The 15491-nt window shown below is 42.2% G+C and overlaps 1 protein-coding gene across 5 annotated transcripts in view; it reads right to left on the bottom strand.

Moving 5' to 3' along the window:
* TANC1 (tetratricopeptide repeat, ankyrin repeat and coiled-coil containing 1) overlaps nucleotides 1–15491 on the bottom strand; it is a 233612-nt gene that overhangs the window by 46040 nt on the left and 172081 nt on the right. For 2 of the 5 annotated variants that reach the window (XM_081260654.1, XM_081260655.1), the window contains 7 exons: nucleotides 14619–14882; nucleotides 9514–9636; nucleotides 8502–8783; nucleotides 7352–7503; nucleotides 4822–5053; nucleotides 2956–3122; nucleotides 167–774 (listed from right to left, as the gene is read on the bottom strand). In XM_081260654.1, coding sequence (XP_081116780.1) covers nucleotides 167–774; nucleotides 2956–3122; nucleotides 4822–5053; nucleotides 7352–7503; nucleotides 8502–8783; nucleotides 9514–9636; nucleotides 14619–14882 — 1828 coding nt within the window. The remainder of the gene's footprint in view (nucleotides 1–166; nucleotides 775–2955; nucleotides 3123–4821; nucleotides 5054–7351; nucleotides 7504–8501; nucleotides 8784–9513; nucleotides 9637–14618; nucleotides 14883–15491) is intronic. The other 3 variants (XM_081260656.1, XM_081260657.1, XM_081260658.1) reach the window with 2 other exon arrangements.

Below are 15491 nucleotides of genomic sequence, written 5' to 3'. Positions count from 1 at the left end.
AATTTTCCACAGCCCCCTCCTTCTGCCCAAAGGGCAGAAAACAAAGCAACAAAACTGAATTATTCATTCTGGGTTGCTTTTCCACTAAAAACCATGGATCAGAGTGGAAATCCTTCTCCCGAGGGCTCAGGGCTCCCTGCAGAGTATGGCTAAGTGGCCTGCATACCTGGGCTCACACAGGAAGGCTGTGCTCTCGCCATCTGCTCTCCAGACCAGCCACTCCCTGAAGGATGGGTGGCAGAACATGCGCGTTTTATCCCTCCTCTTAATGAGGAAGCAGGAGAGGGCATCCATCCTCTGCTGAAAGTCTTCCCAGCCCTGCTCGCCTTGGATGTGGCCGGCATTAATAGCCTGAAAAATCTGCTCATCCGTCATGGGGTGGAGGGACGCAAGGGCCACGTTTAAAATTGGAAGTGCTCTCTCAAAGGCTGACTGGGTCATGAACTTCATATTGCACTGCAGCAAATAGAGCTCAGACAGAGACACGGGCACCACCTTGTAGCTGGCGCTTTTAATGACCAGGTGTCCCCTCTGGAAGAGGTCCAGGGTGAGTTTGAGGTACAGGTAGGAGCCGAGGCTCCGCAGCACCAGGTGGCTGCTGACCTTCCCGATGAGCGCAGCATCTGCTTTGCCATTCAGAGAGATGTTGCTGAGGATGTCCTGGCTGCTGTGCACTCGGTGCTGCACGTAGGCGTGCAGGTCGCTGTGAATGTCTTTGTTGTCTGGGAAGTCATCTAAGGAAAGCTTGACAAATGGCAGTGCGCTTATGATTTCCTGCAAAAAGACAAAAACCCACAGTGTCGCTCCACAGAGGTTCCTTTTTTTATTTCAGCTGCATTTTAAACCAGGTTCACTAGTTTTCTTTCAAGGAGGATTTTCATGGATTACAGGGACTCATTGTTTTGTATTAAAACGTGTAATAGGATAAGGTACAGATAAAAAGCTTATGTGAAAGAAATCCTGATGCGAGATAGAATCAGTAAAGGCTTTCCCAAGGCTCACATCAAGGACTTGGAGCCAAGTAAGGAGAGAAAAAAGCTCTGAACAGACAGGGCAACCAAGCCTCTACCTAGCGGGGCACTGAGACCCTGCAGGTAATCTGATACCCATAATCCTTATGCTGTGCAATTGGTTATGTAACATGGATAAAACAAACTAACACTGCATGTCTATGAACACAGCCAGCCCCTGAGAAAAGAGGCATCCCTACGTGTGCATCAGGTCCTGGGACTATGGAACCCAATCAGGAAATCTGAGGCTGCCCCCAATCCATATCCCTTGACAGCACATAGTAAAAAAGCTGATTGCTTCAATATGGCATGTCATTTTTTAAAAATTGATAATTAAGTAAACTTTAAGTTGAACTATAAGTTGAACTATGATATACATACATTGGTACAAAAATCCTAATTGCACAGTATCATTAATTTTCACAAAAACAAATACACCTGTGTACCCAGTAGCCAAAAACATCGCCACCAGTTCTGGCAAACCCATAATCCCTGTCTCCCTCATTCCAAATATAAGCACAAGCCTAACATCTAACAGTAGGGAGGACTTTTACCTGTTACATTTTTTTTTTTAACTTCCCATCCTCACTTCTGAAGTATTTAAGCATGTGTCCTTCTCTAGTTTGGCAATTGTAGGGAGAGGGCAGAGTATAATCATTTCCATCTTACATGAATGCTAACTGAATCTCAGAAAACTCACACAGCCAGGAAGTAAAACACAAGTCCCATTTCTGTGCCAAGTACCCCTAAGCTATGCTGAGTAAAAATGACTGAAAAGCACAAGAATCAAAGGTTCACAAAGATAAACATGAAGCCAGGCATGATGCACACCTGTAATCTCAGTTACTTAGGAGCCTGAGGCAAGAGAATGGCCAAACTGAAGCCAGTATAGGCAACTTAGTGAGACCTTGTCTCAAAACAAAATAAAAAGGGCTTGGGGTATAGGTGGGTGGCAGAGAGCTGACCTACCATGTGTGAAGCCCTCAGCTTAATCCCTGGTACTGCAAAAACCAAAAAGTTAACAACAACAAAAATCAAGTGTTTTGAGATCCAATCCAAGTTTTTTTAAAAAATACCTTTATTTATTTATTTTTATGTGATGCTAGGATCAAACCCAGCACCTCGAATGTGCTAGGCGAGCACTCTACCGATGAGCCACTACCCTAGCCCCCTAATACAAGTTTTAACAAAAAAAAAAAGAATAACCCAAATGCTATTTTTAAATAGATATTGTTAAAAAATGGCAAAAGTCAAAATCTGTTTTCTACATATCTTTATTGAAAATGGTATAGGTATAGTCGATTGTTAATGTAAAATGAATGAGCGCAAATGAAGGGGAAGATAGAAAAAGAACAACAACAAAAAAAAAACCACCTTTCACCTTATTGCAAGGCTGCATGTCAAAGTTGTATAAAGTACAGATCTCTCGAATAGGCCTTAATGTCTCTTTTATACCTAATTTTTCCTTCAAAGAAAGGAAGGTGGAGTCGGAGGTGCAGCTCAGTGGTAGAGCATGTACTCAGCATGCATGAGGCCCTGGCTTGATCCCCAGCACTGCAAACCAAACAGATCCCACAAAGCCCTACTGTAAACCCATGGAAATAACTGCTAGTAGGAACTGCTCTAGTTGACCAGGTAGCCAGAAACCTCAGGCAACCCCATACTCTGAATTACAGTAAAGTGGAACTGGATACTGCCATTTAAGCAGGGCAAGTACCAGTCAATACTGGTAGGACACTTACCTGCTATCTTGATAAATATGCCTCAGAGGCTACGATGGTCAGTGTTTTGCCCATTTAGGGCTCTTTGGACTGACTTTCCAATGTCCTGACATAGGTTTTCAATTCAGCAGTGAAATGGTTTACAACAGTTTATGTTATTAGTATTTATCACTATACAGCTGGGATACGGGGATTATAAAGAGAATTGAGAATTCTTTTATTACCTGAAAATTTGCTCTTACAGTCACAATCAACTTCAACCAGGCAGGAAATTTAGAAATAATTTTGGTAATAAATGAAGAAAGTGTATCTCCATAATCAGGTTTATGAAACTCAGCTTCATTTAAGCCATCTATCAAAATAATGTATTCTTCTTCAGGAATTTTCTGCTCTAAAGGATAAAATAATTTTTCAAATTTAGCAATTATACATTTCTATAATATTGTACCACCCAGTGTATTTTAATGCACAGTTTAAAGTGTTAGAAAAAATAAAAAAGGTTTACATAAGGCAGAAGACATGGATTTTGCAGAAGCATATTTTCTATTAAATTTATAATGAAAACCAGAGCACAGAGCCAAAAGAAAATCAATTCTCACAAAACAGTTTTCAGAAACATATTGCATTACACACATTAGCAGAATCTCAATCATGTATATAATACAGTTAGCTCTTCACAAACTGGTACCACTAGGGTGGTCTACAGCAAAGATAACACACAGGGACTAAATATGAAAAAAACAGTAGGGTCCTCTATTAGAACTCCTCAGGGATTCCAGGCAAGGAAAAATGACCTGCCCCACCAAGGGCTAACTCTTCCACCCAAGCCCTAGGTGGTGAGAGCTCTACCTTATAGATATCTAGAGTAGGGCTCTTTCTTGCAAGTCTGTCTGGTTTTACACTTATTAGTGCCAGTTTTCTGCCCAGGGAATGAAGAAACAATGGCCAATCAGTCTCGATCCCTCTCTCTGGCACCTTCTGGCAGAAGTGCTATGTAGGCAGGTAACCAGCTCATATGGTAAGGAGCAAAGGGGAGGAAAGATGGAAACCTGATGTGCCCACACTGTCACCAGCATCCCTTTCTTTAAAGAATATTTGGGGGAAGGCAAAAAATCCAAATAGAAGCCTCTAGAATTAGCTTTAGGTTTTGACTCAAATGAGCAGGGCTCCTGAAAGAAAAAAAATGTTAGAAAATTCCCCAAATGATCTACCCATTCCCCTGCTCCAAAGCAGTCCAAAATATGTAGGCAAGACTTCAAGGAGCGAGGAATCTAAATAGCTTAGAGTTACATGAGAGACCAGAAAACACCTCCCTGAGACTGGAAGGACAACTGAGCTCAAGACAAGAAGCAGGTGTAGAAAAGCTCTCTGCCTGACCTTGTAGCCTAAAATCAGGACATAAATTTGTAAAGGTGTCCCCCTACCTGTTTCAATGAGAAGAACTGAAGTTAATCACAAGTGCAGACCCTCATCAGCTAGAGACAGCACCAGAGGAATCTATGAAACAACCTTACCAACCAGCCCTTCTCCACCATTAGTTTCCTGCTTACCTTCCCAATATTTTCACCTCCAGAAGCCTAAAACTGTTTCCCTTTATCCTGCTACTTCTCTAAAACTCATTGTTCTTTGTTGAAGATCCCAAAGAAGCCAGAGCCTTGAAGTCCCTGCTTTGAGTTCCCTTTCATCGAGGTTTCCCCCACATGGCATGCACTGCATGCATTAATAAACTCACTTGTTTTTTTCTCCTGTTAATCTGTCTACTGTCAGTTCATTTCATAGACCAAAATATCAAACCTTCAGAGGGTCGAAAGAATGGCTCCTGTCCCCAGCAGTTAGAAACTGGCTTCTTGGCAACTGTTCAATTGGAGAGCTCATTCTTATTAGAGATCTTACATTGAAAACTATCCCACTGAAGGGTGTGGAGGGACTCCAGGGAGAGTCTGGTTCTGAGGAGGGGACCAGATGTGCACTGATTCATCTACATCCTCTCTGCCACCCCAGAGCTCAGCTGACCCTCTTCCTTCTGAGGACCACCCAGGCATCTTGTACTAGTACTGGGGACAGGAGCACTGGGGTCTGCGGAGAGGTACCATTTCTCAGGCTTGTGAGCGGCTCCAGCACTCCCCTCTTGAAAGCAGCCACGGGGTCCTGCACACAGGATCTGAGGCTCAGCATACTCTGCAGCTGAGGTTCCTTTATCAGAAGGTCTCTGTAGGCAGCCAGTTGATGGGACCGGCAGAGCAAAGCGGCAATGCTGTGCACAAACTCAGGCACCAGGCATGTGTACGTGTTGTCAGCCTGGCAGTAGTGGTAAGCCACCACCTGTGGGCAAAGCAGAGCTGTCAGCATCACCCCAGTCTCTCCACAGAGCACCTTCCAAAACCTCAAAGAACACAACTTGGCCTGTTTAACAGGATAACAAGCTACACCGCTTCTATTCCCAAAGATTGGAGTCATTTGTTAGTTTAATTGATTTGTTTACTCTTTCCATCATGTGGTTGACTAAGTTCTCAGCAGACCTTTGATTGCAGCCACAAATTCATCTTGATTAGCACAAAAATCAGCAAAACTAACTCTGTACTAAATATAAGCTAATTAAAATTATGTATACAACCTTCCCTAGCGTAGAGGAATCCCACAAGCAACCCTGATGTTCTTGGCATTGCAATCAGCACTGGATTTCCTCAGAAACAGGAGTCCCTCTTTAGGGAACCCTCTGCTGACCTCAAAAAGCAGATGATCAAGCTGATGGCCCTGAAACCCGTGCTGCAAAGTCAGCTGCTTCTTCCTCCTGGTGGGAGGGGCTCAAGCTCTCAGACACCTCCCCAAACCCACACTTCTTCAGGGGACCACTGCACAGATTCAACAGGAACTCAGAAGGGTGAAAAATCACAAGTTATGGGTTTCTGCCTGGCATGTGAAAGGGGCACATGGAAGGAGAGAAGGAGCTGCCTAAATATCTACAGGTTGAGGAGTGACCCTTTGTCATATGGATCCGTTATTTGTTAGACCCCAAACAAAGTGCCACAGACAGGACTGGGAATAGTAGGCATACTGTATGTAGAGAAAAAGAAGCATGTAGGTATGAGTTAGGGAAGGGGAAAAAGAAGCATGTAGGTATGAGTTAGGGAAGGGGAAAAAGAGCCAAATCCTTGTGTAAAGTGCAGTTTCTCAGAAGAGCCTGAGTCATCACCAGCCTGCTCAGCTCTGCAACGCCCTGCAGCAAGAAGGCTCAGAACTGTCAGCCTACAGCTGAGGGCAACAGGCACAGAGGTTAAATGCCCTGCCAAGGTAACAGGGCCAGCCAAAGATTGAGGATGAGACACCAAGGCCGTGAACTCTTAGAAACTAAAGAGTAGACATAGACCAGCTCTTCTCAGGTCAATGTGGAATCACCAGGTAACTTCTGGTTTAGATTAAATATATCATTGACATCTAGAAGAAAGCTGAGACTGCTCTTCAGCTCTCACCTGGACAGAGATCAGCAGAAACATAAGTGAGGACCCTGTGAGAGTGTGCAAACCACCACAGGATACCAGATAACTCAGTCTTGTATAGTGTTTGTCAAAAGCAATTTGCAACCCAAGAGCAGGACATGAAATCAATTTGGGGTCACAAACAGCCTAGTTTTTTTAGGTTAATAAAGTGAATTTAAATTACCAGAGTACATTATAGGATATAAAAATGAGCTTTGACTGGTAATGCTTTTGCTTCTGCTATGTGTGTGATTGTGTTTGCACGAGTACTGGATCTCTAGTATAAAATCAAAGGGGTTTAAAAAAAAATCACAGTAGCAGCAGTAGCTTTGAAGTCTGCACCACAAGCCTCATCTCAGATCACCTGTTCATGACCAGAGGATGGTTGTGAACCAGTGGTCAGAGCCATTAGGGCTGACCAGCTGTCACCTGAGAAGCAGATGAGATGGGAGGGAATCTGGGGCTGAGAAGCATCTGTTTTAATCCCTGCACCAACCTCATCCCCAGGGGCATCCTCATGAGATGCCCCTCATGACTGCCATAGTTGATGGTTGTCTAGCTCTACCACCTCACACCACTGCTCCCAAGGGAGACCTAAGCAGCTCATCAGGGCAAGAAATGCAACCACTCTAAGGTCCAGAGGCAGCTCACGAACCAGTGATGCATGTGGAGCAGAAGGAAAATTGCAGAAGATCCATGTATCCAGGAAGAGGAAGTCAGCCAAGTTTCTTTTACAATATCACAAGAAAACTTCAACAGAAGGACGCAGGGAACCAAAGGCCCCAGGCAACAGAGATCAGGTGAAAGAAGTCTGGGTCAAGCTAAAAGTTCCCCATCTCCTGCTCACAGAGCAAATTAAAGAGGACATGTGCTTTTAAGGATGGATTTGAGGTCAGCACGCAGAATCTCTCCTGATGCTTTGAGGAACTCTTCCAATATACTATTTTAGATAGATTAAAATACACTGCAAGCATCCTTAGGTATTTATTTTCATGAATAACTTTTGAGTACTCTCTCACAATTTTATTAAAGGCTAAGCTCAAGCAGTTATTGCTGTTTTAAGATCCCTTTTCTAATTTATTTCTCAGAAACCAAACTAGCAAATCTGTATCTGGAGGGTTCTCATAAAACAAGAGCAGGTTACCTTAGAAGCCAGGTATTTCACCGCCTCCTCTCTCGGTCTCTGGTTTTCAGAAGTACCAGGCCCTGAAGGTGTTTTGGTAGTATTGAGGCCACTTGTAGAAGAACTCGGTGAAAGCAATGGAGTGAAAGGAAGGTCCTGGGTGGGATCTGCTGCTAGAGAAGAATCCACCTCATTATAATACCAGCACACATGTGTGATGGAATATGGACTAGAAGTCTTGATTGGTTCCAGAGAGTGTTTAAAACAATAATGAGTGAACATGGCCCAAAATGTGGAGACTGAATGAGCATACCAGGCCCCTACCCATCTCCCATGACCAAGTCCCCTACCCAAAGAACTATCGTTTCCAGTTTCCCTTATTAAATTCATTTTTTTTTTCCTTTTGGTACTGGATTTGAAACCAGGGGTGCTTTACCACTGAGCTACATCCTCAGCCCTTTTATTTATTTATTTTTTAAATTTTGAGACAAGGTCTCACTAAGCTACTTAGGGCTTCCTCAAGTTGCTGAGGCTGGCCCAGAACTGTCTCAGCTTCCAGATTCGCTGGGATTTTCGGCATGTGCCACCACATCTGGCATCCCTTATTAAATTCTTTTAGTCTTAAAAAGAAAAAAAAAACCTCTCTCAAGAACTCCCTTGTTCTTGTTTACAATATTTAAAAACACTTTCTTTGTAATGGGCTTACTGCACATAAAATAAGCAGGAAATAGTCAAATATTTGGCTACTCTCTCTCACAACTTAGTCTTAATAATTCTTGTAAATCCAGCATAGAAAACAAAGGCTTTCATGAACAGGATACAAAATAATTCTGCATTGTTTTTCAAGGAGCCCAACCCCTTGATTTTTAGGATCCGAACCTCCCCAGGGAACTTGACCAGGCCTCCCTGCCCCATCTCTGCTTGGATAAAGACAGAAATGGGTTCCAGGTCAGAAGGACATCAGGGAAGGCAACTTAGGCTGTAGCTAAAGACACACACTGACAGATGGAAGTATTCAGATAGTTCACTTAACATATGATCGCAAACCTGATTGAGTTGCTGGAACAACTTAAGGAAAACTGGTAATTTATGTCTACTCAAACAGCAGTTTCCTTTCTCTATTTTATATTAATAAAACAAACTAGAGACAAGTACTTAAACATGGACATACTTTTAGGTGATGAACTGGGGCTGTTGGAAGCAATCTGCCTCATGCGGCTCCCATGGCAGCTCAGCGCCACCAACTTGGAAATGATTGCCGTCTTCCCAAATCCCACATTTCCAACAACCACTGCTCCTCTATTTTCTGCCAGCTCTGTGTTCCTCAAGTTTTCTTCAATCTGGTGAAAGAGCCAATCCCTTCCCACAAACACGGAGTCTGTTGTGATGCTTGGGACTTCAAACAGCAGGGGTTTCAACAAAATGTCTTGTGGCTTGTAGGGAGCAAATCGTGCTTTAAAAAAATAATTTTTTTTAAGAAAAATATGTCAATTTTATACATTAAGAAATTGATATTATTGCTTATGTGTCTTTAATTATAATCTGAGCTTATTAATTCTTCTATAATATCTCACTTATTATACCCTATGGGTCCCACACAGTCTCTTATTAAAATGATTTGTGGTCCTCTCGTACCTCCATTATTCTCATGACTCAAGGCAGACACAGAGAAAGCAATACAAGGGGCCAAACCATGTCTCTCTGGTTTATCTGCAACCATATGTAAGTCAGGTTTCTTCTACCCCATTCATGAGTAAAATGCAAACACATTTTCCTACACAGCAGGCCACAGCTCTCATCTGGGTATGATGGCGCTTTGCACACGATGAGGCTGCTGACCACACCACTGTGTGACATAGGGAGACATAGGATGTGGCTGACATGGCCCACAGAGCTGAAACAAATCTGATTCTCTGTTAGCAGAAAACCGAATGAGTGCCAAATTACCCTTCACTTCCAAATAACACTGTAGAATTCTTTTCTAAACCCAGAAGCAATTTAATCATGAATTTCAAAGAAGAAGCCCAAACTATTAAGGAGGGCCTCCTAGCATAGCTTATAGATACTTTATAGCATTTACACACACGATTCACAGCATGTTTTAAATATGGGTAGTTGCATTGCTGGTTATCAGAGAATGAGCTCATCATATCCACTATGATATCAGATGCAAGGATAAATACCTTTAACTTCCTGTGCCCTACCTCCGGCCGTATTGTGCCACGGTAATCTAATTGAAGTCCGTAGAGGAGCATTTCTCTGCCCATCTAAATAACTCAGGTCTTCCAATTTGGTAGAGCTTGTGGCTGTAATATTAAATTGAAGTTTAGTTTAATGCCAAGTTTAATGCTGTACCTAAACTACTTTAAGTTATAAATTACTAAGCAATTCAGTTCAGACTTTCAACCAAATATATACTTAAGGATATTTCTTTGCTCTGGTTTATTTTCCTAGAGATACTCTTAATTGAAAAGTGGTAAAATCCAATCACTACTCTTAAATCAAAGTTATATTGATTTGGTTGCCAGAATTCTCCATTATTCCTGCAAAGAGACAGACTTCACCATAAATTTTTTTATGAAGAAACTTGACACTCAAGCACCACTCAGTAAACCTTCAGTACTTACTATAAACACGTGGCATGGCACTAGATTCTTCTCTTCAGTTCTGGGGAGCGTGCTGCTATTTGGAATTCCAACCTTGTTGTTTAAATAAACATATTTCTGCATGTATAATTCCACTATATTTGGAATACTAAAGTCAGCTCTTGACAGTAAAAGTACAAATACTTTCTTAAGCTTATATATATATATTAGTTGTAGTTGGAATACAATACCTTTATTTTATTTATTTATTTTTATGTGGTGCTGAGGATCGAACCCAGGGCCTCACACATGCTAGGCAACAACTCTAGCCCAAATACATATATATTTTAATCTATTATAAAATATATTAGATAGATGTATCTTTTTTAAAATTATAGAAATAAGTAGTCATATTTACTTCTGACCAAACCAATAAGATTCATAGCATACAAACACCAGTTAAAAAACTTAAATAAGAGTCATTAACACATACACACAAGTTAGATGGATTATAAAAATAACTAGTGTGAAATAATTTTGCTGATTCTCAGTAAATCTTAGAAACAAATATACATGTTTGTGTCTTAAAAATATCAAAAAACTCATTTACATATACATTCTAGGTCAAAATGAGAGAAATAAAGTGAATCTAATTTGGTTTATGGATGAAATGGTCCAATATTAGGTACTGCCAATCTTTAGCATATGATTATTCTCCAGAATAATAAAATACACACATAATTTCAGAGCAAAAAAAGGTGACCAGAGAGAGCTGCAGTTCAAAGGCTAAGGCTTCTAAGGACTGGTGAAGGCATTAGTGGGAGCAGGCAGCCAGGGACTGTCAGGTGGGCTGTCTTTTGAACACCTTCTGGTGACCCTATAGACTCTTACCCCGCATCCAGCTGCCCCCCAGCACCATCTATCCTAAGCTCTTCCTATTCTCCTTCCTAAGGTTTCTGTCATTTTTTCCCCTCACTGCCCACACCATGCCGTCCCTTTCTTTCATCTGACAAGCACCTGGGGGGTTCTAGGACTAACTCTGTGATGCCTGGTCCCCTCTCATCACATCCTCAGAGGGTAATGAAGCATATGCTCTACCTACTCACCTTCCCATTCAGCAGAGAAACACCCGAAATCTGCCTTCATAACAGCATACATTTACGCTCTGCACCCTTTTGGTGCACATCCACAGCCTAATCAAAAACTGTATGAACATTTAAGTGAATACTCTGCACAGAGCCAGGGTCAAGCAAATCTCTCCCATTAGAGAACTTGCTAATTTCTGTGTAGGACTTCCAAACAGACCTCAGGTAGAGTAATCCAATGGCAGCCTTGAGCTCCCCCCAGGTCCTGTATAACCCGGGCAAGTGACACTTCCTGGAGAGGCAACAGAACTACCCCCACCCCTCCAAAGTCCTCATCTCTCCAGGGTCCCTACAGGCACATACAGGTACATGTTTCTAGGCTCCTGCCTGTGACCTGGGACTGATCTTCCTCTAGGCAGAAAGGGCCATCACAGCCATAGCCTGTAGCTTGCTTCAGGGCCAGGACAGCCACGAATGTCCTACAAGCTACTTCAGCCTGAATAATACAAAGACCCCTACAGCCCGAAAAGGTTTCCTGTTTTCCCTCTTTCCCCAACCCCTTAACAGAACACTCAGTTAGTAATTTCATGATAATGAAAGGAATTAAAAGTAGGTGACTATGAAGACATTCCAAATAAAGAACTACAAAGAGAAGCCCTTGTTTGATATGGATGCAAGACACGGCGAGATCCCAGGTGCCTAGTCACCAGCACATCAGCTCCAAAGTGCACAACAAAGCAGCCTTAGCACCTCCACCAAGATTGGCCCACTTTCCCCTTCAAAGGAGATTAAGCCAAGTTGAAAGTGGCATTAGGGCCGCAAGCCACAAGCTGCAGCTACCTCTATCTTCTAAGGTGCTTTCAGAGCCACAGAGACACCTGAGAGTAGAAGCAGTGAAGCTCCAGCTGCTTTGCCATGTGCACAGGTGTCCCTACCCAGCAGAGCAGGCAACTGGACTGTCCTGCCTTCTCACACACCCAGGCTGGATTCTCAGACATTCCCAGGGTAAGAATCAGACTCACATTCAATATTAACAATAAAGGCTTTCACAATCCTAAAAAACTATTCAGGACCAAGAAGAATCAGAGGTAAAGCAATAATTTCATGCTACAAAAATGTGCTGCTAACATCTCTATGATTAAATCAGTTATTCGCCTTGGCGCGTGTGTGTACACACTAACATCTGGATGAGAAGCACATTTCAAGATGCTGCAGGGAAGAGGTAGTGTTGGGGGGTGGAGAGAGTGTGAAAGAAGGAAGACTCCTCTAAGCGGAACAAAGAACAACATCTGCTAAAACTGTAAATTGTGGATTAATCTATCAAAGGTAAATGTCAGTAATCCAGGGAAATAACCAGTCAGTGTTTGAAGGAAATTGGAACTCAAATGGTGATCGTGTTTGTTGGTTTCCTAGAAAATTAAACACAGTGTCCTATGATCTACACAGAAAATAGTTCAAAAGAAAAAAAAGTAGTCAAAAATAATAGAATCTATCATCCAATTTCTAGGTTATCTAAAATATAACTTTAAAGGCTTAACATCCTGTTTTTTAATAAAGTAAAAAAGTATCCATGTCATACAATTTGATGTGACATTTCCAATCAATTCCACTCTAACAAAGAACCTTTGAAAAGAACATCTTTGCATAGCAGAACAACTCCCAAACCTAGCCAACTTAATTTTACAATCTTTGACTCCCCACCAGCCCCCAAAAAAGTTTTTTTGTGCTACACAGTTAACAGATAACCACTGTTCCTGGAGCAAGCTCAATGACAGTAAAGGCTGGCAACTTCAGGGCCAGGTCCCATATCACTCTCCAGTCCTTACTCGATCCCCCAAACACCTTTTCTACCAAACTGCAATTTACTTGTTTTTACATGGATCTTAGCATGCAAATACTTTCAAGTGATTCCAGTGTATGGCCCTTCACATTTTATTTCAAAATCTGTCCAAAACTGAGTGTTCCCTGTTTATAGCAGTCTACCTTCTCATAATAAAACAAACAGTGCTGCATACTCAAGAATATTATTCTTTTCCATCATATTTGGAGCATCTTGCCATTCCCTCTCAACTGAGGTTCAGTTTTAGGAAAAGAAAGGTGTACAAATTCTAGCTTATTAACCGTTACCATGAGGTAAAGCACTTGCCTAGTTCTTTCCAAAATATACATTTAGTTTTTTAAAATATGCAATACAGGAGAAATGAGAGAACCTCTGATCAAACCCAGAGGTAAAATCCTCCTCAAGGGCAAAAGGAAGCTAACGCAGGAGCATAGCAGAAATCAGAAATCTGCTCTATAAGGGTGGCAGATTCCCATAAAGCTCAGCTCATACCCTCTGTCACTTCACATGGCAGGAGACCACATGTAACCCCAAATGGGGCATTTTTAACATCACTAAGACCAATGCATTAATGTTTCCTAATCTTAAGAAGATCAATTATATCAAATACAAGTTTGTTAATTTGTTGAAGAAAATGAAACTGTAAAGCTGTGGTACAGTACAAGTGATCCATTCATCATAACTAGGTAAATATGACCTAAAATGCCTTGGGTACAGTGTATTATGTTAAAGGGTGGGAGGGTGATGAGAACACAGGGAAGTTTTCAGAAGAACCATCCATCAATACACACAATGCTCCCTAGCACTTCTCTCTGGCAGACACGCCAAATCCCTCTTCTGGAACAAGGCCATTCTGCTTCCTTTGAAAGTGAATTAGAGTTGTACCTCAGAACTTTTCCATTAGGGCCATTTATTTACCAGCTGCTTCAGAGTTCCATCATAAAAAACACCCAACAGCAGCCAGAATGACCTAGCACATCCCAAAGGAGCAGTGTAAATTACAGAAAAAATCCTTTGATGTAGGAAGAGAGAATCTGGGTCCATGCATTTTAGCAAAGGAGACATTTTAAGTGCTAGGATAGTAACAAAGAATTACCATAATAAGTTCCTCTTCTAAATTCAGCCCAAGAGCATGAGGTGGAGACTAAGACCTTCAAAAGCAGGCATAATGGCTTAGATGAAGAGTGCCTCTCCCCATCTGCCCCAGACTACTCTCCTCCTTGCCTGATGACCAGGGACTGCCAATCCAACTGTGCACTGGCACTGCCATTTGTTCTCTCCTCTCCGACTCCCAGCTGCTCCAACTTGCTCTGGCTGCCACTGAGGGTGTCTTAAGCTATGAGCTCCGTTACAACTGAAATACACAGACACATTCAACCTCCTATCTATACAACAGGCTTGACTTTTAAAAGTTGGATTAGAGATCCTTTGAGCTGACATTAACAACTACACTCTAAATGATTCCTGTTTACCAAGATACAACAGACTCATGAGCTTACCCAAGCTTAAAATAACAAATACGGAGGGACAGTAGGTATACTTTCTTCTGTAACATACAAAGAGTCAGACAGTCCAAGTTGAAGATAAAAAGAATTCCAGAGTGAGAGGGCCACTGGAAGACCATTAAGTACAGCCTTATCATGTTTGCGGATATGTAAACTGAGGCCTAGAGAAGCTAGTGCCTGACCCACAATCTGGGTTAGGCTCCCCTACGAGGACTGTGAGCACAGGGCTCCTCGGACTCAGCAGAACCCTTCCAGGGAGAGGCGTGGCCTTACCTGCAACTGAGTTGGGCCGTGGCATTATTAGCGAGCTGGAGCTCTGAGAATAAGGGACCGGACCATCTCCAGCTGAGGATTCCGCTTTGGGCAGCACGCTCTCCGCTGACCCAGTGGTCTCCTCTTCTGCCACTGGGGAGCAGTTATCTGCCCTGCGATCATGAAGTACTCCCTTCTGAACCCCTAACCTTAGGCTTCCATCCTTATTCCATTCCAAACTGGAGCCACTCCGGTCATCGTTTTCGGATGAACTTGTAATCGTGGCTGAAATGAGAGATCAAAATACTTTGAAGGAGGCCAGGCACAACTGGGGCTAATGAGAGTTAAAACACACACACTGCCCTCCCCAGGATCAATGGAAAGTTTTCTGGTCCACACAGATTTTTATCAAAGTATATTTCGTACAATGTATTTTGGAAAATTAAAAGAATGTTGTTTATCAGGGGAAATAAACTGCTACATCACTCGACAGGAAAGGAAAAAAAAAAAACTCTGATAGGAAGATAATGAAAAAGCTGTCTAAAAGTGTCTGCAACTTTAAAGTAAATCTATGCAATTTGGAGATAATATATCCCCCCTCTGTAACCAAGATGAATTGCTTGTATCTCATTAAATTCCTTTGAATCTCCAAGTATCCTATATTCAAATGAGCATTTCCTGGGAAGGAAGGGGGGTCACACCATACAACAGTGAGGGCAGAAAAGGCACCAGAGAAAATCTACAGAAACAAAAAGTCAAGCAGACAATTTCATCCTTGAAATGAACATTTAGAACATCTGTTCAACATGATCCAGGGAGGCCGACTTGACTTGCTCCTTCAGTGGCACAGAATGGAAAAATCTCCATGACCAGTGCAGAAGTGCTGGCACAGGA

The sequence above is a fragment of the Spermophilus citellus genome (genome assembly GCF_964194105.1).
Source record: "Spermophilus citellus genome assembly, chromosome: 11".
In the NCBI taxonomy this organism is placed as follows: Eukaryota; Metazoa; Chordata; class Mammalia; order Rodentia; family Sciuridae; genus Spermophilus; species Spermophilus citellus.
This window is presented reverse-complemented; position numbering and strand designations above follow the sequence as displayed.